Here is a 26,376-nt window from a genome sequence, read left to right on the forward strand (position 1 = left end):
AATAAAGAAAAATATTTTGCTAATTGAATACAATTTTTGTCACCTAGTTGCTTAAGCTCAAGTGATGCTTTACAGGAGCCCTTCGATATATTTTGATTAACTGACTTAAAAAAAATCAAAGTACAATTCCTAAAAGCCATTTTAGTAGGAAAAAAATTTTAATGAAAACTTTATTTGAAGTCTAGCAGGTAAAACAAACACAGAAAATAAATAAGGATAGAATCCTGTCAACTCACGTTGGAATCCTTTCTCTCTACTCCTGTTCCCCAGTGGTTTAAAAACTATTCCTCTGAAGCATCATCTTGGACTCTTTTCCTAAAAATATTATATGCTTTTCAATACTGCCAGTGGTTGTTTCACTGTGGCCTTCTGTTAAGATTTCAGATTATCCCAAGACTTAAGTATTTAATAAAAAATTTAAAATCTTGTTCTGAGTTTACTTAAATTAAAAAATACATATAATATTACTGAAGGAACACAGATTAAAAAAATGCTTGTTATACGATCGTAATATTGCTATTCAGCAAATAAGTACTTCTGAGGCTTCCTTCAGTGTGTGGGACAGCACAGCTACTAATGATATACAGACTACAAATCAAAATTCTTCAAGGAGTATTTCTTGTTTTTTCCTGTTACTCTCAGTCATTTCACTGTTTATTAATACCTGTAAAGACTAGGAGCACTTAAAGAAGATGTAACAGAAAAAGAAATCAGTTACTTTCTGGAACACAATGGCCAAAGTAGAAGACATCTGGTTTATATGGATCAGTCAAGATCACATTCAAGATATACTCACAGTTAAGAGAGTATTCCATTTGTAAAGATCTCCAGAAATAATCTTTACTAAATCAACTGGACTAGGATTAACAACTCAATCAATATTATCCTATGCCTTTTATTTACACATAATGCGCTTATATCTATTTACAGATGACTCTTCCCAAAGAACAAATTTGAGACTTAGATAAACCAAAGTTCACTGCTAACGAATGGCAGAGTCTAGATTCCAGTCCAACTCTCCAATGCCTAGCCTAATATTCTTTCCATTATTTCAAGTACTGCTTGGGCTGGATAATTTTTTTGTTGTGGGGGGTCTGTGCATTGTAGGATGTTTAGCAGCATCCCTGACCTTAACCCGCTAGATGCTAGTAGCAATCCCTTTCCATTCCCATCCCATGATGACACACAAAAGTATCTCCAGACATTACCAAACATCTCTAGGGATGGGTGGGGTGGGGGAAGGGTGGCAACTCACTCCCAGCTGAAAACATAAAAATCACTAGTCTAATGTAAGCTTCTCCACACTGAGGACAGACTGATTTCACAAACTCATTGAGTTAGAAGTCAAAGAGGTCACATCTCTAACTGCCACTAAATAGAGGAGAAAACCAAGACCAGAGAGGTTAAGGACTCTCTTAGAAGTTACATTTTATCAACTTTTCCCTAGCAAGGGGGAGATGATGATAATTGCTGACATTTTCTGAGCATTCACTATGTGTGAAGTACTTTTATTGCCTGATTTAATTTTCACAACAAACCCCATAAAGTTGGTTATTTCTGAGAAGACGTTGGAGCACAGGGCCTGGATTCTAGAGACAAATTGTCTGGTTTTGAATCACAAACGACCTCTATGACCTTGGGCAAGTTAGTAATCTCTCTTTGCTTCAGTTTCTTCATGTGTAAAATAAGTATAATCTCACAGGGTTGTTGTGAAGATTAAATGAGTTAATACTTACAACGTGCTTGGGACAGTGACTGAAACAATAGGCATTATATAAATGATAGCTATTATTTCCTCCTCCCACTCATCATCACCCATTTTACACATGAAACTCATAGAGGTTACAATTCGTCAGCTAAAAATTTCAGAGCTAGGATTCAACTTTACTCAGTTTAATTCCAAAGTCAGTTCTCCTAACACTACACTATATGGTCTACATTATTATTCATAACAATGGTCACGAAAACAAGAACCACAACACTCAATTCACATGCAACATCTCAGCAGATTCTTATATCAATCTTTATAGATGGAACTGTTCCTTAAATTAAGAAAACTGAGGCTGGAAAAGCCTAAGCAAATGAAGTGTTCTGAAGAGTCTCTCTGTGTACAAAGTAAAGAAAAAAGAAATGTCAACAAAACTCATTGTACATTAAATTCTAAATACAAAAGCTAAATTAATAGAGTTTCAAACTTAACTCTGAAAACAGTATGCATCTTAAAATTGATGACATAGTTTATCTGCCAGGATATTTTTTGTTTCTTGGTGGTACATAAAAGAATGATGTGTCTTATGATGGATATTATCAATACAATAAAATTTGGTATTACTTATTCAACCAAATATTTATTGATAACAATAGACAAGTACCATTTATTAAGTCCTTACTATGTGTCAATTCCGATGTTAGGCCACATGTATATAAAACACATGATCTCATTTAAGTACTGTGCTCCAATTATGTGCCAGGGAATTCCAGAACATTCCTTGAATAGGGAAATCTACATTAATCAGTTCCAAAGACTGCGAATAAGTTTTAAAATGTTAAACACATGACAAACTTACTTTGTTGTCTTTCTTTCCAGCAGTTATTTCGAATATTAGTCACATAATCTTCCTCCACACTCTTTTCTACCTTTTGTAATAACATTCCTTTATATTCATTTTTGAAGTCCTTGTTGACGTAATAAACAACACCCAAGTTTTCTGTTTGCATTTTAATAGTTTGCCCAGTTCCACTGTAAAAGAGATGCATCATTATTTTAATTAAAATTGGACATTCCAATATGCTGCTATAAACCAAGCAAACAAAAACAATTAAAAATCATTGAAAAGTTAATATTGGTAATACAGGTTGAGCATCCCTAATCCGAAACTCTGAAATCCGAAATGCTCTAAAATCTAAGACTTTCTGAGCATCGACAAGATGGCACAAGTGAAAAATTCCAAAGCTGACCTCATGTGATGGGTCACCTTTTAATCAAAACACAGCATCATAGGTGGAAACTAAAAGCCTGTAGTTGTTTGTCGTTGCTATTGTTTAACAGCTGACACGGGTATTCTGGTGATGCTAATATGCTGGTGGTTATTTAAACCTGAACATATTATTTTTTCACTGTTAAATACTTATATGTGAATTAGAGTAAGAAAATTATTGCTTATCAGTAGCATATAAATTCAGAGTCAGGAATGATGCCAAACAACCACAGGTTGTCCACATGGGTGGCTGAGATAGTGATACCTTTGCTTTCTGATAGTTCAATGTATACAAACTTTGTTTCATGTACAAAGTGACTAAAAATATTGTATAAAATTACCTTCAGGCTGTGTGAATAGGGTATATATAAAACATAAATTTCATTTTTAGACTTGGGTACCATCCTCAAGACATCTCATAAAATATATGCAAATATTACGAAATCTGAAAAAATCCAAAATCCCAAAATCCAAAACACTGCTGGTCCCAAGCATTTTGGATAAGAAATACTCAACTTGTAATTTATTTACATTCTCTCAAATTGCCTAAAACCATGATTTCATGTCACAAAAAGTAACCACATTTTTAAATATACTATGCTTTTGTAAAGTATCTCAATTTTTTGTTAATAAAAATCTTATTTGTATTATAAATTACAAAAATCAACTTGTAATTTATTTACGTTATCTCAAATTGCCTAAAACCATGATTTCATGTCACAAAAAGTAACCACACTTTTAAATATACTGTGTTTTTATAAAGTTATCTCAATTTTTTGTTAATAAAAATCTTATTTGGAAGAAATAAGGTAATTGTTATTTTTAGACCAATGTGATTTTAATACTGTAAAATCACTGATTTTTATTATTTTTTCTTTATATGCTTTTTATTTATTCATGCTGCTATAACAGCCAATATGATGTTATAGTTTCCTTTATGTTCACTGTATTAAAGTTGTCTAGATTGCATGCTGTATTAAATTTCCTTTATGTCCTGACCTCTTACACATAAAGTATATGGTGAAAAAAATACATCATAAAAAAGTAATATTTGCTTTTATTTAATTGATATTTTGCAAAATGAAGAGTAAAGTCATTTTCCCCTTAATGATATAAATCTATGTAACATCAATCATTGCTCTGTCTTTAATTTTGTCCTTTAGAGTATTTTTTGCCTTTAATGTCAACACATTACCTACCACATTAAATTGTTATCAAGTTCAAATATAGCATTTCTGTCCTTATCCACAGTGGAAGAATAGAAATGTAAATTAACAACATAAGACAAATTTATTACTCAAAGTAACTATTTTAAAAAATTAGATAGAAATTTAAAATCTGGTACACTTGCAGTAACAGATTTGGCACTTAAAAGTTTAAAAGAGCACAAGCTCTTTAAAGGAAGCTAGGTCAGAAATGGCAACAATTCATTTTTTGTAAAACTTCACTTGGCTACTTACGATCTGGGATATAAGGAATAAGGAGGATTAGAGACCATCAACTGGCTTAATAATGACACGAGGATCAATACAATTATGGGCATCAGCTGGATAAACACAGAAAAACCTCCCTATAAAAAATGATCAAAGAATAACAAATTGTAATATAACTGTAGTTGTTAATAATACAACAGTTGTCATACATTTTGAGGCAGAAAGCGCATTTGAGATCTAGTTCAGTGCTTTCAAATCTGCGTAACCATGCCAATAGGGTGATTCTTAAATATAATTATCCAGGCATATCACCAGGAGATTCTGATTTGAAAAACACTGATAAAATTTGATTTCATTTTATAGATGAGGAAGTCTTCATTTCTTTCTCTTTCTCTCTCCCGACTCCCTCCCCCCAACACACAGAGACGCTATCAATATGCTGCAGGCTGTAAAACCATTTTTTACCTTGGATTTGAGGGTAGAAGATGGGAGCTGATGAGTGGCAAAGCTGGGGGCCAGGCCTTTTAATTTCTAGTCTAGTGCTCTTTCCATTTACCTTTCCACTTCATGTAATTAAATTGCTATAGGCAATTAGGTATAACTGCATTAGAACAAGGAAAGTTACCTCCAATTCAAGTTTTTCAGTACTCTAAATTCTTCAGGGCCAACAATAACAAGTTACCTTCACAACATGCATAGTGCAGGTGTACCTTCATTAGAATCATAGAATAACAAATCTAAAGGGGTCATACTATCCAACCACCCCTGGCTGACCTCTCTTCCTATTCCTACAATGTCCCTAAGGATTTTCTAGTCTCTACCAAACACCTCTAGTAAGAGAAAACACATTATTTCCTACAACTACTTGCCCTCTTTTCAGACAACTCTAATTGCTTTTCCTGAGCTGAAATTTGCCATTTTGTGATTTCTAGTCATAAACGTACATCTCCTCTTTCCTCTTCTCTTTCATGTCCACTATGTCGATGCTGATGTTGTTGGCTATAACCAGCTCTTCCATTTGAAAAAGAATGTACACTACCTAAAAAATTAAAAGCAAGGTTAAATTAGGGAGAGCAATTATGATCAGAAAAAATACATTTTCTTTCACATTTTTCTTTAATTTTAAAAAATTGCTAAAATAATGCATGTGTATTTTCAGTAGTAAATACTTATTGCCCTCTCCTCTTGTAAGTGAAGGGTGGACAGAAATAGGAATGATTCTTCCCAATCTGCTTCCGTTACAGGTAGAAGTTCCTTCTTTATGAAAACTTGACTAAGAGTTTCTCTACACACATAGAGGTTTTTATAAACCTCTTTTGTTTATGATTAGTTGTGATTAGTTGTTTTTATAAATGTTGGATTATTACTTTGAAACTTTGCTTTTTGCATTTATCAATGAATCATAAACATCTCTAGAAATCAAAAGATAGTATTCAAATTCATTTTTTAAAAATAGCCCTATAATATATCTTGGTATAGATGGACCAGAATTTATTCAAACACTCTCTTGCTGATAAACATTCAAGTTGTTTTCATATAAGATGACCAATCAGAAATGGCTACCATTGACAAACTATGTTATAACTAGCAAAATAACTGCAAATCAAGTATCAGAAGAAAATTTACTACTGCCTGAAAGATTTCTGATTGTTCCTAGTATACTTCCAGTCAAAATTACTAGTTTTAATAATTTTTCTGTAATTATGTATTCTAACATGTCAAAACACAGGTTATATTTTCAGTCATTAATTTGCATTTATATATCCTCTTTCCTTCAAGGATGCTTTCCAAAACGTCCTATCAATGACCACAACCTTGCCAGGCATGGTGGCTCACCTCTGTAATCCCAGCACAGGATTTGGGAGGCTAAGGTGGGAGGATTGCTTGAGGCTGGGAGTTCAAGACCAGCCTGAACAACATAGCAAGACCCTGTCTCTACAAAAAAGTTTTAAAAAAATTAGCCAGACATGTGGTACATGTCAGTAGTACCAGCAACTTGGGAGGCTGAGATGGGAGGATTGGTAGAGCCTAGGATTTTGAGGCTGCACTGAGCTATGATTGCCCCAGTGTACTCCAGCCTGGGCAACAGAGCAAGACCATGTCTCTATTAAAAAATAGAAAGAAATGACCACAACCTTTCTCAATAATATTCAGAGAGGGCCACCAGGTCCAATTATACTGCTACATTCATGAAGATTCTCTTAATGTTGAATGGGATTTACTTCAGCACCTGAAGTAAATTTTGTAAACAAGACTAAAGCTATAATTTTAAGTACCTTAGAGGAGCTACATTCAAGGAAAATAGATTTCCACAATAACAACTCACAGTACAGTAAGTCCTCACTTAACGTCATCAAGAGGTCCTTGGAAACTGCAACTTCAAGTAAACATGATGTACTATATGCCTTAGCAATTTAACTGTTGTTTATATCAATTAGCCTGCGTTAAAATTAGTTGTTATACAGAACATTGTTTCACTTACAGTCACAGTTTCCAAAAACCTTATGTTAAGTGACCACTTACTGTAAATGTAAGTGGAGTTTAATACTATTTATGTTGGTACTATAAAATCTTAGTATCACTACAATATTTCACTTTGATAGTCTAGTTAAAGTTAGCTATTTCTATTTTAATGTAAACTTAAAAATCCACTTACTTTGTATATAACCTATGAATCAGATTTTCTACTGTTTAAATGGAAATAGAGATGAGTACCTCTACATATATCCAAATTAGCCAACTATAATGTTATTGATAAAATATTTACAAAGATCTCTAGGGAAGCAATGTCAAATAGTCATCCAGGTTTAAGTAAAGAAAACCATTCATAATTGTAATAGTACTTACCTAAGACATTGCCATTACATTTCCTGCTTACATTCCCTTTCAGCTTTATATAAAATACAGAATATCTGTACTCTTCATTTTTTTAAATTAAAATATGTTCTAGGAAAAAGGCAGGCTATTATAAAAGTAATAACCCTAATATTTTTCTCCTGCTTTCATGAAAAACCATCACAGGATCGTAACACTACAAGAAATGTAGGGGAAAAGGTAGATACATCTCTAAATAACGTTAACTGGAGGTAAGACTATGTAGCTTCATAAAATATACTATCTATAATTACATTAAAATACCTGAAGGAAATCCACCCCCAAAAAATATATTAAACAAGTCTTCTGGAGTTATATCAGCTTCACAACCTCTATGGAAATTAAATCTGCCATTGTTTTGGTGGTTACATGCTTGTTCTTCATTGCCCGTGAGGTCATACTGTTTTCGCTTTTCTGGATTACTTAAAACAGCATAAGCATTTCCAATCTCTGAAAAAGTAATGAGTAAAAGTTGGTAAGCAAAGTTTTTATATTATAAAAGGCTGCCCCACATAAAAACTAACGTCATGCTGAAAAAAAGACTACCTAAAACTAATCCAGAAAATTGTTAAAAATAAGTTCTTTTAAAGATATACATTGTTTGCAATTACATATATTGTCTCTCAACACAACTTTTTATACCAGACAAGTCTCTCTACTGCCTTGAAAACAAAGGAATATCCATCTTCCTTTTTTAATATTGTGCTCCATCTCCTAAAATCCTGCCTCTTAAGCCATTCTTCAAGTGGTTTAAACCAATAACAATAGCAGTAGCTATCATTTATTGAGTACCTAAGAACTGCCAGGCTCTGCACCCAATACCTTATTACATTGTCCATTATTATCCTCACTTTACAAATGAGGGCCCTGAAATTCAAGAAGGTTAAATAACTCATGCAAAGTCAAATTATTCTTAGCACAATAAATACACTCTCTTTATGCAGCCCATACCAAAAATCTTTTTTTGCACCCTGGAGCCTGAATGAGCTATTTTTTCATTCTATTATCCCAAACAATTTATCCCCTAAAACAGTAAACTCCATAAAGACAGGGACTGTGTTTATGTTTTCATGGCAATATCCCCAAGGTCCAGCATAAAGTCTGAATTAGTTTTTAAATAAATACAGACAGTCCTCAGTTTTTCTATTTCACTTTGCTACCTTCACAACATTTATTTATAAAAAAGAATTCTCTTTCCCATCTCACAGTCCCAAATCCAAAAAAGGTAATGTTACACTGGTTACCAGAATTTACTTAAAACAGCATAAGCATTTCCAATCTCTGAAAAAGAAATGAGTAAAAGTAGGTAAGCAAAGTTTTTATATTATAAAAGTCTGCCCCACATAAAAACTAATGTCATGCTGAAAAAAAAGACTACCTGAAACTAATCCAGAAAATTGTTAAAATTTACAAATTTACCAATTTACAAGTTGTAATGCTTTGAATCTAAAACTAAGAACTATCCTATTCGTACTCTGACACTTCTAATAGTTAATCACTTCATAAATACATCTTGCTTCTTAAACTAGATTGTAAGCCTCTTGCAATACAGAATATTTTAAAAATAGTTTTTGGATCCCATGTGGTGGCTGCCATAGGTACTGTACAAGCAAACAGATGCTCATTAGGTAGTTGTTTTTGGATGATTACACATTACATTGAAATTAATTATATACAATACTCTGGATATTTTCTTCTAATCGAGCTTCTTAAAACTGGGATTCAGAGATTGCTTTCAAATGGTGAGTATACCCTGCTGAATGAAAAATTAGGTGAATGATCCATCTATCTGAGGAGATACTTTCTTCAGATTCTCAAAGAATCTGTGACTCAGAAATGTGGCCATCATTTATGAGTTATTTCAAAGGGAAAGTATAATCAAAGATCCAAACAATGTACTTACAAACAACACCAAGGTATTAACTCATACCTAAAAAAAGAAGCATATCTATCAATCTCTGCGAAAATTGTATTTTTAGTAACAATATCAATTTTAGGATTTAACATCTATAAACTAAAAGGGCTATCCCATGTAATGCAATAATGCTACTTTAATAGTTTTAATACTTTAAAACTATTAATATATAGGCAACCCAATTCTATTTTAAGGCTTCCTTTTTTAGAAAAAATAATTTCTAAACATTAAGATATTTTAGACGGTATTTGAGAAATACTGTCATAATCTATAATTGTACACATAAGACAATTTATATATTGTGGCCAGAGTAAATTTCTATTCATTTACTTTGTGCTATACCCATATAATCAAGATTTTTTTGCAGTTCCTTATTATCTAAATAATTATATCCTAAATTTATTTTGGTATTCATAAGTTTTACAAAACGCATTTCTACCTCATTGTCACTTATTTCACCAAAAGGTACCTTCCACTTCATTTATTTTTCTTTAAACTTTTAATACACAGATCCACTGTACCTTTCCCCTAATTTTTCCCAATAGTAATATTTTGCAAAATTATCTTACAATATCACAAACAGGATATTGACACTGATATAGTCAGGATATAGAACATTTCTAACACCACTCTCATGTTGCTCTTTCATAACCACATCCAACTCCTCCTCCTTCCCTTCCCAACCCCTGACAACCATTCATCTATTCTCCATTTTGACAGTTTTGTCATTTCAAGAATATTATATTAATGAAATAACACAGTATATAAATGGGATATTATATGATATATAAATGGAATGAAACCTTTTGGGATTGGCTTTGTAAATCATAATACTCTGGAGATCCAGGTTGTCATATATGCCAACAGTTCATTTCTTTTTATTAGTGAGTAGTAGTCCATGGTTAAGGATGTACCACTGTTTAACCATTTACCACTGAATAACATCTAGTTTTTTTCTAGTTTTTGGCTATTACAAATAAAATTGCTATATATATTCATGTACAGGATTAGGTGTAAACATAAATCTTCATTCCTCTGGAATAAATCCCCAAGAGTGCATTGCTGGGTTGTATAGTAGCTGCACAGATTTTTGAGAAACTGCCCAACTGTTGTACAGAACGGCTGTGTCATTATGTATCCCATTAACAATGTATGAGTGATCCATTCCCTGCATCCATACCAGCATTTGGTATTGTCATTATTTTTCACTCTAGCCATTCTGATAAATGTGTAGTGATATCCCATTTTGGTTTTACTTTGCATTTCTCTAATGACTAATGAATGACAGAGAAAATCTTTCACTGTACTTATTTGCCCTCTGTATATCATCTTCAATGGAATGCCTCTTCATTTTTTTGCCCATTCTAATTGGACTGTCTGTTATTTTACTTTTGAGTGTTTGGAGTTCTTTATATTTAATATATTCAAGATACCTGTCCTTTGTCAAATACGTGCCTGGCAAATCTTTTTTTCCATCCTGGAGCTTCTTTTCATCCTCGTAATAAGGCAGAGCAAACTTAAAAAATCTTAAAGTCCAACTTAACAACTTTTCCTTTTATGTACTGTGCTTTTGGGATTAAGTCTTAAAAAATCATTGCCTCACCCTAGATCCTAAAGATTGACTCGCATTATTGTTGATTAAGTGTTATGTTTTATATTTACATTCATGATCTATTTTGAGTTCATTTTGTGTATAAGGGATGATACTTTTCGTCAGGGTTAATTTTTTGGCCTATGGGTGTCCAATTGCCTCAAAACCAACTGTTGAAAAGGCTATCTTTCCTCCATCGAACTGCTTTTGCATCTTTGTCAAAAAACAGTTGGCTATATTGGTATCAGTCTATTTCTGGGTTTCCTATCCCGTTCTATTGATCTATGTGTATATCTCTCTGCCATTACCACGCAGTTTTGTTTACTGTTTATCTATACAGTAAATCCTGAAATCAGGAACACTGATTACTCCAACTACATTCTTTTAACAGAAATAAATGTTTTTAAATATTCAGGTTCTTTATTCCCCTCATATGAATTTTAGAATAAAACTTGTTTCTATCTACAAAACAAATCCTGCTAGGATTTTGACAGGAATTGTGTTAAATCTGTATATCAATCTGTGATGACTTGACTTTTTTTTTTTTTTTAAGACAGAGTTTTGCTCTTGTTGTCCTGGCTGGAGCGCAATGGCGCGATCTCGGCTCATTGCAACCTCCACCTCCCAGGTTCAAGTGATTCTCCTACCTCAGCCTCCTGAGTAACTAGGATTACAGGAATGCGCCACCACGCCTCGCTAATGTTGTACTTTTAGTAGAGATGGGGTTTCTCCATGTTGGTCAGGCTGGTCTAAAACTCCCGATCTCAGGTGATCTGCCCACCTCAGCCTCCCAAAGTGCTGGGATTACAGGTGTGAGTCACCGTGCCCAGCCGACTTGACATCTTTACTATGTTGAATCTTCCCATCCATGAACATGATATTTCAGTCCATTTATTTAGCTATTTTCTGATTTCTTTAATCAATATTGTATAGCTTTCAGTATATAAATGTGATAAAAGTTTTATTAAACTTACACCTAAGTTTTTTTTGTATGTATGATTGTAAATGCTAATGTATTATTAATTTTAGTGTCTAAATGTTCACTGCTAGTAAATAGAAATGCAATTAATTTTTTGTAGATTTATATTGTGTCCTGCAATCTTAAGGGATTTGCTTTGTAGTCATAGTTTTTTCTGTAGATTCCTTGGATTTCTACGTAGATAATCATGTCATTTGCACATAACAACAGTTTTAGCTCTTCTTTTCCAGTCTGTATGCCTTTTATTTCCTTTTTCTCTCTTTAACACAGTGATTACTACTTCCTGCACTTTGTTGAATATGAGTGGTAAAGAGATATTCTTGCTTTATTCTTGATCATAGGGGAAAAGCATTCAGTCTTTCACCATTTAATGTTAGCTTACAGGAGTTCTGTAGTTGCTCTTTATCAAGTTGAGGCAGGTCCCTTCTATTGCTATTTTTCTGACAGTTTTTATCATGAATGGGTGGTGAAATGTATCAAATGCTTTTATTCCACTGATTAATATAATCATGGGATTTTTTTTCTTTAATTAATGTGGTGGATTACACTTATTGATCTTCAAATAGTGAATTGACTTTGCTACCTTGAAATAAACTTCTATTGTTTGGCGTATATAATTCTTTTTATATACTGCAAAATTCTGATATTTTGTTAAGGACATTTGGGTTTATCCCACAAAGTATACTGGTCTGTAGTTTTTTTTTTTTTTTTTTTCTGTAATGTCTTTGGTTTTGATATAAGCAAGGTAAAACATTTCTTAACATTAACTGGAAAATGTCTCTTCCTCTTCTATTTTCTGGAAGAGATTATGTAGAATTAGTTTTAATTCTTCCTTAAAAAGTTTGGTAGACTTCTTCAATAAGAGCATCTGAGCCTGGGTATTTCTTTTTTGGGAATTTCATAATTACAACTTTAATTCACTGAACAGTTCTGTCTTAGTCCATTTTGTGTTGCTATAGAAAAATACCTGAGACTAGCTTATGGTTCTATAGGCTGAAAAGTTTGTGGGCATAGCCTTGGCTTCTGGTGAGGGCTTTTGTGCTGCATAACATGGTGGAGAAAATCAAAGGGGAAGCAGACAGGTGCAAAGAGGGGAAAACCTGAGGGGTGTCCTGGCTTTATAACAACCCACTCACTCGGGAAATAATCAATTCCTTCAAGAACTAATCTAGCCTCAAGAGAGCAAGAACTTACTACTGTGAGAACAGCAGCAAGACATTCATGAGGGATCTGCCCCCATAACACAAACACTTCCCACTAGGCTACACCTCCCAACACTGCCACATTGAGGATCAAATTTCAATATACTGAACCAACCCAAATGTCCAACAATGATAGACTGCATTAAGAAAATGTGGCACATATACATCATGGAATACTATGCAGCCATAAAAATGATGAGTTCATGTCCTTTCTAGGGACATGGATGAGGCTGGAAACCATCATTCTCAGCAAACTATCGCAAGGACAAAAAACCAAACACTGCATGTTCTTACTCATAGGTGGGAATTGAACAATGAGAACACTTGGACGCAGGAAGGGGAACATCACACACTGGGGCCTGTTGTGGGGTGGGGGGAGTGGCGAGGGATAGCATTAGGAGAAATACCTAATGTAAATGACGAGTTAACGGATGCAGCACACCAACACGGCACATGTATACATATGTAACAAACCTGCACGTTGTGCACATGTACCCTAGAACTTAAAGTATAATAAAAATATATATATAAAATAAAAAATTAAAATTAAAATTAAAAAATTTCAATATACCCAAACCACAGCAATTTCTACAGGGCTATTCACGTTATCTATGTCAGACTGAGTTGTGATTTGTATTTTTCAACTAACTGGCCCATCTCATCTAACTTGTAAACTTATGTATAAGGAATTGTTCATAGTACTCTCTTATTATCCGTTTGATGTCTGCAGTGATATCCTTGTCTCTGACACCATTTCTGACAATGGTCATTTCTGTCTTCTTTTTTTGGTCAGTCTTTCAATTTTATTGATTTTTTTCAGAGAACCAGCTCTGTTTCATTGATATTCACTATTGTTACTCTTTTCAATTGTACTGATTTCTACTCTTATAATTTCTTTTGCTTGCTTTGAGTTTATTTTGCTATTCTTTTTCTAGATTTGTAAGGTAGAAGCATAGATAACTGATTTGAGGCTGTTCTTCTTTTCTAACATATGCATTTCATGTTACAAGTTTCCTCTCAGCATTCCTTTAGCTGGTCTTCTCAAATTTTAATTGTTGTATTTTCATTTTTAGTTAGTTCACTGCGAGCTCCGCCTCCCAGGTTCATGCCATTCTCCTGCCTCAGCCTCCCGAGTAGCTGGGACCACAGGCGCCCGCCACCACGCCCGGCTACTTTTTTGTATTTTTAGTAGAGACAGGGTTTCACCGTGTTAGCCAGGATGGTCTCAAATTCCTGACCTTGTGATCCACCTGCCTCGGCCTCCCAAAGTGCTGGGATCACAGGCGTGAGCCACTGTGCCTGGCCAAGTTAGATGAATATGTTTTTTCAAATTTGCTTTGATATTTCCTGTTTGACCCATGGATACTTAGAAATATGTTGTTCAGTTTCCAAGGACTGGACGTTTTCCTATTACCTTTGTGTAACTGATTTCCACTTTGATTCCACTGTGGTTAGTGAACATACTTGTATGATTTCAATATTTTAAATTAGTGGAGGTTTATCTTATGAATCAGGATATGGTCTATCTTGCTGTGTGTTCTGTGGGCACTTGAAAAGAATTTGTAGTCTACTGTTGTTGAGCGGTATGTTGTATAAATGTTGATTAGATCTTGTTGAGTGATGGTGGTGTTTAGTTCTTCTATATTCTTGTTGATTTTCTGTCTAATTGTTCTATCAATTATTGAGAGAGAGGTGTCAGAGTCTCCAACTATAATTGTGACTTTGTCTATTTCTTCCTCCAGTTCTATTAGTTTTTGCTTTACATATTTTGCAGCTGTCTTTCGGTGCATATACATTTATGTCTTAAAGGACTGACCCTTTTATCATGTATGTGTTCATAATGTTCTTTGGTAATTTTTTTACTCTAAAGCCTACTTGCTCTAATATTAATATAGCAACTCCTGTTTTCTTTTGATTAATATTTACATGATATATTTTTTCAATCTTATTTTTATTCTGGATATAGTGTTATCAAATAATTTTCTTGTAGACAACATACAGCAAAATCATGTTTTGTTTTTGAAACAAGGTCTCGCTCTGTTACCCCAGCTGGAGTGCAGTGGCACAATCACAGGTCACTGCAGCCTCAACCCCCCAGGCTCAAGTGATTCTCCCACCTCAGCCTCCCAAGTAGCTGGGATAACAGACACGTGCTACCACATCCAGCTAATTTTTTAATTTTTTATAGAGATGGGGGTCTCACTGTTGGCTAGGTTGATCTTGAACCCATGGGCTCAAGTGATCCTCCCACCTTCGCCTCCCAAAGTGCTAGGAATATATAGGCATGAGCCACTTCACCTAGTGAAAACATGCTTTTAAAATGCATTATGCCAAAAGACTTTTAATTGGCATAGACAGGTCACTTACATGTAATGTAATTACTGATAAGTTAGGGTTTAAGCCTGCCATTTTATTTTTTATTTTCTGTTCTTTCATTCCTGTTTTCTTTTTCCTGACATCCTGTGAGTTAGTTTCTTGAACATTTTTTAGAATTCCATTTTGACTTATCAACAGTGTGTTCTGAGTATATATCTTTGTATAACTTTTTAGCAGTTGCTCTAGGTATTATATATACATTATATATACATAATTTATATGTATTATATATACATAATATATACATAATTTATAACCCTCTGGTGTCATCATTTTGTTAGTCTGAATTAAGTACAGAATCCTTACCTCCCTTTACTTCCCTTTATCTTCCTCCATTTAAAACATAATTGCCAGCCAGGCGTGGTGGCTCAAGCCTGTAATCCCAGCACTTTGGGAGGCTGAGGTGGATGGATCATGCAATCGAGAGATAGAGACCATCCTGGCCAACATGGTGAAACCCTGTCTCTACTAAAAATACAAAAAAATTAGCTGGGTGTGGTGGCACGTGCCTGTAATCCCAGCTACTCGGGAGGCTGAGGCAGGAAAATCGCTTGAACCTGGGAGGCGGAGGTTGCAGTGAGCAGAGATTGCACCACTGCACTCCAGCCTGGGTGACAGAGAGACTACGTCTCAAACAAACAAACAAACAAACAAAAAATTGCCTTATATATTTTCTTTACATACATCTAAAACCTGATCAGACAATGTTATAATTTTTGCTTCAAATATCAAACATAATTTAGAAACTCGAGAAGCAAAAGTATATTGTATTTAACCATATTTTTGCTTACCATGTATCTTAGTCCATTCGGACTACTATAACAAAATATCATAAACTGCATAGTTTATAACCAAATCTATTTCTCACAGCTACAGAGGCTAAGGCTTAGATCAAGACACTGGCAGACTCAGTGTCTGGTGAGGGCCTGCTTTCTGGTTCACAAATGGTTCCTTCTAGCTGTGTCTTCACAAGGTAGAATCCGACCTCCCAAAGGCCTCACCTCCTAATACCATCACATTTGTGACTAGGTTTCAACATATGAACTTTGGGGCACCACAAATAATACCAGAGTACCATGTTCTTTCTCTCCTCTTGATATTTCAAGATTCTTTCCTTTATTGTGTCCTTTTGTTTAAAGAACTTCCTTTAGCTATTCTCTTAGCTTGTATTTGCTCTTGACAAATTTTCCCATTTTTCCTTCATCTGAAAAATGCCTTGATTTCCCCTTCATTCCTGAAAGATATTTTTGCTGAGTATAGGATTCTAGGTTGACAGTCGTTTTCCTTCAGCACTTGAAAAATGTGCCACTTCTTTCTGGCCTCTGTGGTTTCTTATGTGAAATTTGCTGTCATTTAAATTGCTTTTCCCCCTATAGGTAAGGCGTCATTTCTCTTTTGCTGTTTTCAAGCCTTTGTCTTTAGTTTTCAAAAGTTTGACAACGATGTGTCTTGGTGTGGCTTTCTTTGGGTTTATCAGTTTGGGGTTCATTCAACTGGAATCTATAGGCTTCTATCTTTTGCCAAATTTGGGAAGTTTTCAACCTTTAATTTTCTGAGTACCTTTTCAGCTCTGCCCTCTTTCTCCCTTTCTTCTAGGATACCAATCACCTAAATATTAGATCTTTTGCTATAGTCCTACCTGCCTCTGAGGCTATGTCCTTTTTCATCTTAGCTTATTTTCTATGTTCAAATTGGAAAACATCTATTTTTCTATTTTCTAGCTCACCAATTATTTCCTCCATCTGTCCATTCTGCTGTTTATTCTAGTCATTGATAGTTTTTATTTTTGAGTTGTAAAATTTCTATTTTGTTCTTTATACTTTTAATAGCTTTGCTCAGACTTTCTATTGCTTTGCAGAGATTCTTTTAAGCTTATTTGTAGTTGCTCATTGAAACATTTATATGACGACTCATTGAAACATTTATATGATCATTTATAGAGTTTGAGATATTCCTGGTTCTTAGACTGACAAGTAATTTTCAACTGAAACTTCGTAATTATCTTATGAGAGTCTGGATCTTATTTACATATTTTGTTTTTATTGTATTCCTCTGACTCCACTTTGGCAGAGAAGGGGGAATACCATCTCATTGTTCCTAAGTGGGAGTGGGAGTCCAGGGTTTTTCCCTTGGCCTCTGAAGACACTCAAGGGGAGGGGTCCCATTGGATAGATACGTAAGTTCCCTTATGGGAACATCAGGCCTCCACTTACGTCTCCCTGGCTAGGAGGAGAAGAGATACTTCATTACTGTTCTCCATTTAACTTCCCTGATATCATAAGGAAATGACTTTGTTACCTGTGGGTGGTGACTGAAGTCCTGACTGTGCATTAGGCTACCTATGATACTACCCCAGCAGGGAGAATGAGCACCCTTTTATTGCCAGGTGGAGGTGAAAGTCCACATGATCTCCACTGACATCATGAGGGAAGCCTTTCTTACTACCCAGCATAAATGAAAGTCTAAGCTATCTAGTTAACCTTCTCTGTTACCATCCCAGCAGGGAGCTTAGAGCATCTCATTACAGCATAGAGAGGGTGGTAGCATCTCATTACAGCACAGAGGGGGTGGTAGTATAGGCTCTCTACTCAGACTTTGCTAGTGTGGGTCAGGGTGGGGCCACAATTTTTCCTGTGGTGTTTGCAGTAGAGTGGCTACTGTTTTTCTGTCTTTCTAGGCTATCCCTTTCCTGATCATTTGGCTAGATAAGGCAGGCTTTTCTTGGGGCTTTTCTGTCTATATGTATTGGTGTTTTGGGGTTGCCTACTCCTCCAGCACCTAATCTGGGATATATATGGGGTAAAAAAATACCTAGGCCAGGCATGGTGGCTCACACTGGTAATCCCAGCACTTTGGGAGGCTGAGGTAGGTGGATCACGAGGTCAGGAGTTCAAGACCAGCCTGGCCAAGATGGTGAAACCCCATCTCTACTAAAAATACAAAATAATTAACTGGGATTGGTGGCAGGCGCCTGTAATCCCAGCTACTTGGAAGGCTGAGGCAGAAAATTGCTTGAACCCGAGAGGCAGAGGTTGCGGTGAGCTGAGACTGCGCCACTGCATTCCAGCCTGGGTGACAGAGCAAGACTCCATCTTAAAAAACAAACAAACAAACAAACAAAAACCTAAGCAACTAACTAATATGTTGTTCTTTGAATCCTGAGGTCCCTACCTAGTTGGTCTGCCTTTTTTCTCTCCATCTTTCAGAGTCTTCCTATGTTTGTTTTCTTTATTTTATATATTAATGTTTGGGGTTTTCAGTTGTACTCATTGGGAGAAATGGGGAAAAGTATATCTGTCCTATCTTCCTGAAAGTGGAAGTCCTCATGGAATTTTAGATCACCCACCTCATTTTCGCTGCCAAGGTTTTGCCAACCCCTCTCTTCTCTAACCATAGAAATCATGCTAACTCTTGAGAAAACTCTTAATTTTAACCTTAATTCTAACTATTATGAAGGCTTTCCCAATTACTCTGCTCACAATGAGTCTTCATCTTTCTAACTTTTCTTTGGACTTCTGTAGTCTGTTTTGGTATTTAAATATAGTTGGTCTTCTGTGAGATCCTGGGTAAATCTGAGTCTCAATTTTTTTATTTTTGAAATAAGAATGACACTGGTCTCTTAACTATTTGATGAGATTTTTAAATAAGCATTAAATTTAAAAATGGGAATGAAAAACTATGTTTGTTAAATGTGAGGCATTACTATATCACAAAAGTTCTGTGTAAGGTTTATTTCCCTCTTATGAATTACAAATTATTTGGGGAAGAGGATATCTCAGATTCTCTCACTGTATTTCTCTACAAGAACTAGCCCAAATGGCAGAATTAAACTCTTTGTTCTTAGAGATATACTCTAGATGTTCATATTGAACTACCAGAACTAATACAAGCAACAACTCCCATTCCACTACTACTTGTCAAGCAAACACATAAACAACTAATCCATGCCCCATTATTACATTCATGTGTATGTCAATAGACACAGGTATTATTCAAATAGTCTCTGAAATACTTGGGAATCTTCGAAGATAATGTAGATGGGTATGTTTTGAAGACATCTACATCAGAAAAAAGGAAAGGGACTTATTTCATTAAAATATTTTTTTAAAATATGTTTACATGTATTTTGCAAGTCACTTTACATGTAAATAAAATATTCCCCTCTTGGGAAACATATAATCCTAAATGGAAGGACAAAACAGCTATATGAACATATGAGTTCATTTAGTCCATTCTCCTTGAGAGCAATCTTTTTTATTTTTAAAGCTTTACAAAACACACAAATGAAACATCTCTTCATTTAATTACTAATTACCTCTTCTTTTTCTATTCTTGAAGGAAATGAAAGCAAGTAGTTTCCATTTTCTGTAAAAAGTGTTTTAGTAATAACAGAGCAATCAATCCATACTTTAGCTTTTATAAAAAAGACAATAGTATTGTCTTTGCTCAGAGATAAATGGCTTAGTATTCCAAAAACAGACTGATTGGTTAAAAATAAAATAAGATGATACAGAAGATAATGAGAAGATCCTGTGTGCTAAATGAATGAAACCTGCCATTTCTGTGTGATGATGCCATCTGTAATATTTTCTAATTAACTACTGTTACTCGCCCAGCGTGTGTGGATTACAACTTGAGTTTTCTATGCAGTTTCCACTCAGTGAAAAATGGGCTCATCAGCCAATTCCCTATTCTGATCCTCTTTGGGACTAATAAACTGGCATTCTGATTTACAAGTAATCTCTTTGTGTATTGAACAATGTATCCTCTCCTCAGATATAAATCACTTCCCGGCATGTTGGTAAGTATTAAGTTTCCAGTTTTGCAAAGCAGAGCACTAAACTCTGAAATGTACCACATGAAAGTGTAACCAGTTTTGTAAAACCCCACTGAGTGTCTAGCGGGCTTCCTTAGGTGACATCTATGTTGCTAACCTATTCAAAACGCAACACAGGCTGCAGAAATATGTTACATACATTTAGTGTTATTCAAAGATGCTAACATGACTTCAATATAGAAGTGGAAGAAATAGTTTAATGTTCTTAGCATTAATAAAGAATTAACATTGAAATCACTTAGCAGATCACAAACATACAAATAACCCACTGCCAAAATATTTTAAACATTTTTAAAACTCAAAAAATTTTAAATTAAATTTGTGGAACTCATAAATCTAAACTCACTTTTAGCTTTTGGGGGAATATATGATAATAAATTAGCTATTTAAAGATTTCAGTTACTTTTTCTGGTAACTCTGTGACTGCATACATTAGGCTCAAGCTATAAAACAAATTAAACAAATATTTATTGTATTTGACAATTCCATCAGAAATTTCCCAACTTTCTGTACTATTGAATTATAAATTAACCTAAGTGCTATTATCTGTGTTTTTTTTAAATGAAAGCTTTATCTTTGTTTAATAAAGGTGTGTATTTGGAGGAAATAAAATAATGGCACTATTTTCTGGACACATTCTTCAGGTAATGAACTGACGGAAATGTAATTTGCAAGTTAGTGTTTTCGAGTAAAGCTTTTCCTGTACTTTCAACATGCCACTTTTACTTTAAGGAAATAAACTGAGACAGCTCTCGCTGTCACAGTGGTATTTTACTTTCACCAGCACCACTTTGGCAGTGGCTTTTATTGGAATATATTATTAATTCCCAAATGTATTTTCCTTGGCAACTTCCTTCAAGAAATAAAACTGTTTTGGAAACAATCTTAACGGTATTTTCATGAAGGACCAATTGCTTCTTCTACCTTTTTGGAAGATGTTTAAAATGAGTATCTACTTCCAGTTATTCTAAGACCCCACCATTGTACTGTAAACATTATACACTGGGTTTATGAATGCCAAATTCACAAGAATGAACAATCACAAATTTAGGCATTTAACTATGAATTAGAAATTAATTATTACAAATAAATTGTATTTAACAAAATATAAAACTACAAAATCACTTCTCTGACATTTATTAAATTGGCAAAAAATTTAAAGAATATTGGGATGGAAAATAAAAAAATAAATAGTAGGCAAGAGGAAAGATATTAATTTTTAAAAAGAAAAAAATAACATTAGCTAAAACTACATATATAAAATGAAAAAACTGGGCAAAGTTTAATAGAAATAAAAGAACACTGGGGAGCTATTTCTTAAATATCCAAATTCCACACAGTCTCTTGTACCTTAAAAACTCAAAAAAACTATATTTTGCTTTTAGTTCATTTAGAACCAGATGACAATACGCTAGAAGCTCATGCATAATCATCACCCTATTTGTTCCTGGTAAACAAGAAAGCATGCATATGTGCCTAGAAAAGTTACTTGAGACTGTATCAGAACTGGAATGTTGCTTTTGTGAAGCCAAACTGCATTTGTTTGCCTTCGGGTATAACCAGTTAATACTGAAGTTTTAAAGGATTTTCCAGACTCTTGCTTGTGCTGGTCTCTAAATGCACCAGTCCAAAAGCAGAATTTAATATTCTGAAACGCCATAAAGTGAATTCTAAAGACAGCTTAGTAAAATTGCTTTAAAAGGTTTACTTTACTTTTAAAAGCATCTGTTGCTCCAGGTGCATGGTTTTTGTCTGGATGAAACTTCAAAGCAAGCTTTCTATAAGCTTTTTTCAAATCTTCATCACCAGCATCTTTCGTAACTCCAAGTACTTCATAGTAATTTTTACATTTGTTTATGCTGTGAACAAGAGAGTGTGTTATAATGTAAATTTCAAGGAAGATGGTCATGTAATATCTCTAATTTTTAATTTATTAGAATACTATAAAGAACTATCTGTGGACCCTTTCTCAAAATCTAATGAAGGCTTATCCCTTTAAGGATTAGTCTGCTTCATTCTCTTTTTCGACCACAGACCATTCCTCCAACCTCTTCCCGAATCTAAGAAGAGTAAACCATGAAAATGTCCTTAGTGTAATGTATCACAACTACAGAGAAGTAAAGCAAAGCCCATAATAATTGTGGATGAAAGTCAGAGCATATATTGTAACTAAAATGAGACAATAAGAATAATTTTTTAGTACTTGTAAGTGGATAAAGAAATTCCAAAACTCCTCAAAAGTATGTCACAGCTAAGAATGAACATGCATTACATTCCAAAAATTTTGTCTTGCATAATGTAGATCTAACCAACTATCAAAGCAACAGTTTAGTACACACAAAACAACAGCAGTATTCTATGGTTTAAATGTCAATATTTATTTATTTTTGATATAGATGGGGTCTTGTTATGTTGGGGCTGAGGCTAGTCTTGAAATTCTGGCCTCAAATGATCCTCCCATCTCAGCCTTCCAAAGTGCTGGGATTATAGGCATAAACCACTGCACCCGGCCATCCCCGTTATGCCAAAGATAATTTATCTGTATCACTCTCTGAAAAAGATAACATCTCATGATAAAATATAACATGTGACTCAAAAAATGTTATCCCTGATTTTCATTGTGATAAGCACATTTCTAAAGATTATATACATACAGTTTGTACCTTAAAGATTTAAGAGATTTAAGCCTGAAATCTTTAAAGTATATTAGGATTAGAAAATAAATACTCTGAATGGAACAGAGAACATTACGTACACGTGGATGCCAACCTTCTTCCACAACCTAGTAATTTACTTTCACAAAAGCCACAGTACATTTTCAAAATTTTTGGAGAGTACTTTGCAACTTTAGATGTGTTCCATGTGCAGGTGGCTTGATGACAGAGTTAGTGACAGGCAAAATGATCTAGGGTATAAGTGGACACTGGCAGCAAAAGAACTGCAAAGACTGACTCAAAGTTTTCAAAGAAAAGAGACAAGATTTTTTTTTTTTTTTTACTATTACACCTATTAGTTATCACAGTGCTTGGCACACAAAAGGGTCTCAGTAAATATTTTTGAAGTGAATGAGCCTTAGCTTTCTTTATATAATGAAGGCATCTATCATTTGTTATATGAACTTGGGGGTAAAAAGGGAAAGTAATATAAAATTGTACAAATTTACAAAAATTAAAATTGGATTTTTCTACTTTAGATACTTAAAAACATTAACATACATCAATTTTATTCCAAAAACATGACATTTCCTTTATTTAGTCAATAATATTTATTGAATACTAACTATGCCCAGACAGTGTTCTAGGCATTTGACATATATCTGTAAACAAAAAAAGAGAATGATCCCACCTGTGTAGAGATTCATTCTCCTAGAAATGTTTAGAAGCTATGTAATAGAAAAAAAGGAAATGGGGGGCATTTATAAAATACCTACTGTGTGTTAGGTACAGGTCCACCATCTCATATCAATGTTCCAATATCCATAAAGCTCTGAAAAATCAAAGTTATTCTATAACTAATTTGATTGCATAAAAAATTGAATTCAACTGTAGATTTTGCCTCTAGGCAAAAATCTGACTGAAAAGATGTGAAGCTACTACAGAATCTTCATTTATCCCATTTAAGTGTGAATACCTGTATGTTTTGCTGTAGAAATGTTACTATTTGTTATGGACTGCTGCCCTAGACTCTAAGATGTATAATATAAAATACACTGTCATCCCTTGGTATCCACAGGGGATTAGTTCCAGGATCCTCCCTCCTTGAATACCAAAATCTACAGATGCTCAAATCCCTGATATAAAATGGTACAGTATTTACATACAACCTTTACACATCTTCCCATGTGCTTTAAATAATCTCTAGGTTATAAATAGTACCTAAGACAATGTAAATGCTACATAAATGGTTGTTACACTATATTGGTTGTTTAATTTGTATTATTTTTTATTGTTGTATTGTTATTTTTCACCAAATACTTTCAATTCAAAGTTGGTTAAATCCACAGATGCAGAACCCATAGATGTGGAGAGTCGACTATATTAGTACCTTTCTAAAATATGAAGAATTCTGAATTCCAAATTGCATTTGGTCACAAAGATTTCACATAAAGAATTGTAGAATTTTATTATACTGATTATTTTACACAAATTATCTCATTTACTCCTCATTTGGTAGATATTATTCCTATTTAACCAATAAGGAAACCAATCTTTGAATGGTTAAGTAAATTGCCTAAATTCACATAACCAAGTAACAGATGAGAATGAGGACTTATTTCTTCAACAAAAATTTACTAACCATTTACTTTCTGTTAGGCACAATTTCAGATGCTACAGTGGTGAATAAAACAGTCAAAATCACATTAAATTTACAATTGGGAGAAGAACAAGCAATAAACAAATATATAAGTAAAATATAATGTACATCATATGGTGATAAATATCTGGAGAAAAATAAAGAAGCTAATAGAAACAGAGAAAGGAAGGGCAGGCCTTCTATTTCAAATAAGTAATAAAGGAAGGCCTCACAAGTTAAGAATTCAAATCTGTTTATCTGACTTGAAAATCTTGCTGTCTCAGAACTGGAATACAGAAAAAAGGATACCCTTCAGACTTCAAAGTGACCTATCATCTTCCTATTTCTTTCTTACCATCAGTATTGAAGCTGACTCTCTTACCTCCTAGATCTTTGCAATTGTTTTTGGTGCTGAGCACACCTTCTCTGCCTCTCTTCTTGGTTAGCTAGTTTCTACAACTTCTCCGGACCCTGGCTTAGCTCTTCCTTTTCCTAAGAATCCAAATTCCTCAGGACTAGGTTTGCTACCCCTCTTATATCCTCCCCACATCCTCTGAACTTAGCCTTATCCCAACAATTACCAAAGTGTACTACAATTGCCTCTTTACTTGTCTGATAACACTTCTAGATCACAGATTCTTTGAAGGCAGGGATTATGTTTTGTTCACCATATATGTTGGATGGATGGACAAATGACTTTCAATTTGAGAGCAGAAATGGTGAGGATCTAAAAAGTCACGTTCAGATCAAATGTGATGAATGCTGTCATGAAAATGTAGTTAGTACTAAAAATCATTTGGAATAGAAGAGAAGCAGTTAATAGAAGTGAAACAGACTGTGAGACAAGGTGGAGAGGTACGAATATGGCAGACACTACCTGAATGCAAAAAATAAAAGGTAAATTAAACACTGAACAATCCTAAAGCCATTACTACTTGGTTTGAGTGTGTAGGATGTTTAATTATGTTCCAGATTAAGCCTCTAAATTGTCTTGTTTATAATTACTGAGCACAAAAGCCTGGTCAACTTAAAAAGACAGCTGGATACTGTAGACAAAGTAGGTGAAAATTTGCAGTGCTCTAGATAGGGTCATAAAGCTAAGAATTGCCACAGACAAACAAAAAAAAAAAGGGGGGGCCAGACATGAAAAACAGTTATTTCACTAACTCTTAGCTGTATCCAGCTCCACCATATCTTCTCTGCACTAAATTTTTCATCATATATTAGAGAAGAAATTCTTGAGAAGCCAGAAGTTACAGTCATCATCACCAATGGACAGCCTGAAGACTATGTATTTGAAGTAATGCTCCAAATATACCCATTCACCTAAGTTTTCACACCTGAATGAGAAATTATCATTCATATAATTATTTTCATTCATACTGTTGTTCATCATGCTCCTTTTCATCAGCTACATGTGTTTGTCACACTTTTTACAATCTGCTGCTTTCTAAAAGAGTAAAACCTTCTCCTGCCTCACTGAAGAATTAAAAGAAATTAAAAAGGAGTAACCCATTACCTATCTTGGAAGGAAATAATGTACAACAAGGCCAAAAGGATCTGTGTGGAGCTCAACAATGGGAAAACTCTGCCTGGTCCAGACTTCATATCTTCTCTTATGTGCATGGAAGCATAGTTGGTGGGAGAGGAAGGTCATTTTTCGATTCTCTTTTTGTCATGTGTGCTATATAGCTAATTATTTAAATATACTCCAAATTTAACTAGTGTTTAAGGAAACATTTATTTATTCCTGAGAAAAAGAATTACTTATTTTATAAGTTTAGCGAAATGATTTCTTCTGAAAGAACGGAAGCTTAAATCAAATCTTAAATTCAAATCCCCATAATTAACAGTTGTACAGTGTTTCTAATTGATAAATACAATGATACTCCAGTTAA

General features: G+C 34.3%; 1 protein-coding gene across 3 annotated transcripts in view; it reads right to left on the bottom strand.

Moving 5' to 3' along the window:
* The window catches only part of DNAJB14 (DnaJ heat shock protein family (Hsp40) member B14), a 47,246-nt gene that overhangs the window by 1,616 nt on the left and 19,254 nt on the right, over nt 1–26,376 (bottom strand). For 2 of the 3 annotated variants that reach the window (XM_008955329.5, XM_003829937.5), the window contains 5 exons: nt 21,899–22,044; nt 7,550–7,735; nt 5,356–5,450; nt 4,439–4,548; nt 2,568–2,740 (listed from right to left, as the gene is read on the bottom strand). In XM_008955329.5, the coding sequence (XP_008953577.1) occupies nt 2,568–2,740; nt 4,439–4,548; nt 5,356–5,450; nt 7,550–7,735; nt 21,899–22,044 (710 nt within the window). Of the gene's footprint in view, nt 1–2,567; nt 2,741–4,438; nt 4,549–5,355; nt 5,451–7,549; nt 7,736–21,898; nt 22,045–22,536; nt 22,737–23,615; nt 23,672–26,376 lie in introns of those variants that run through there. The other variant, XM_008955330.5, reaches the window with a different exon arrangement.

This window comes from Pan paniscus, chromosome 3 (genome assembly GCF_029289425.2).
Source record: "Pan paniscus chromosome 3, NHGRI_mPanPan1-v2.0_pri, whole genome shotgun sequence".
In the NCBI taxonomy this organism is placed as follows: Eukaryota; Metazoa; Chordata; class Mammalia; order Primates; family Hominidae; genus Pan; species Pan paniscus.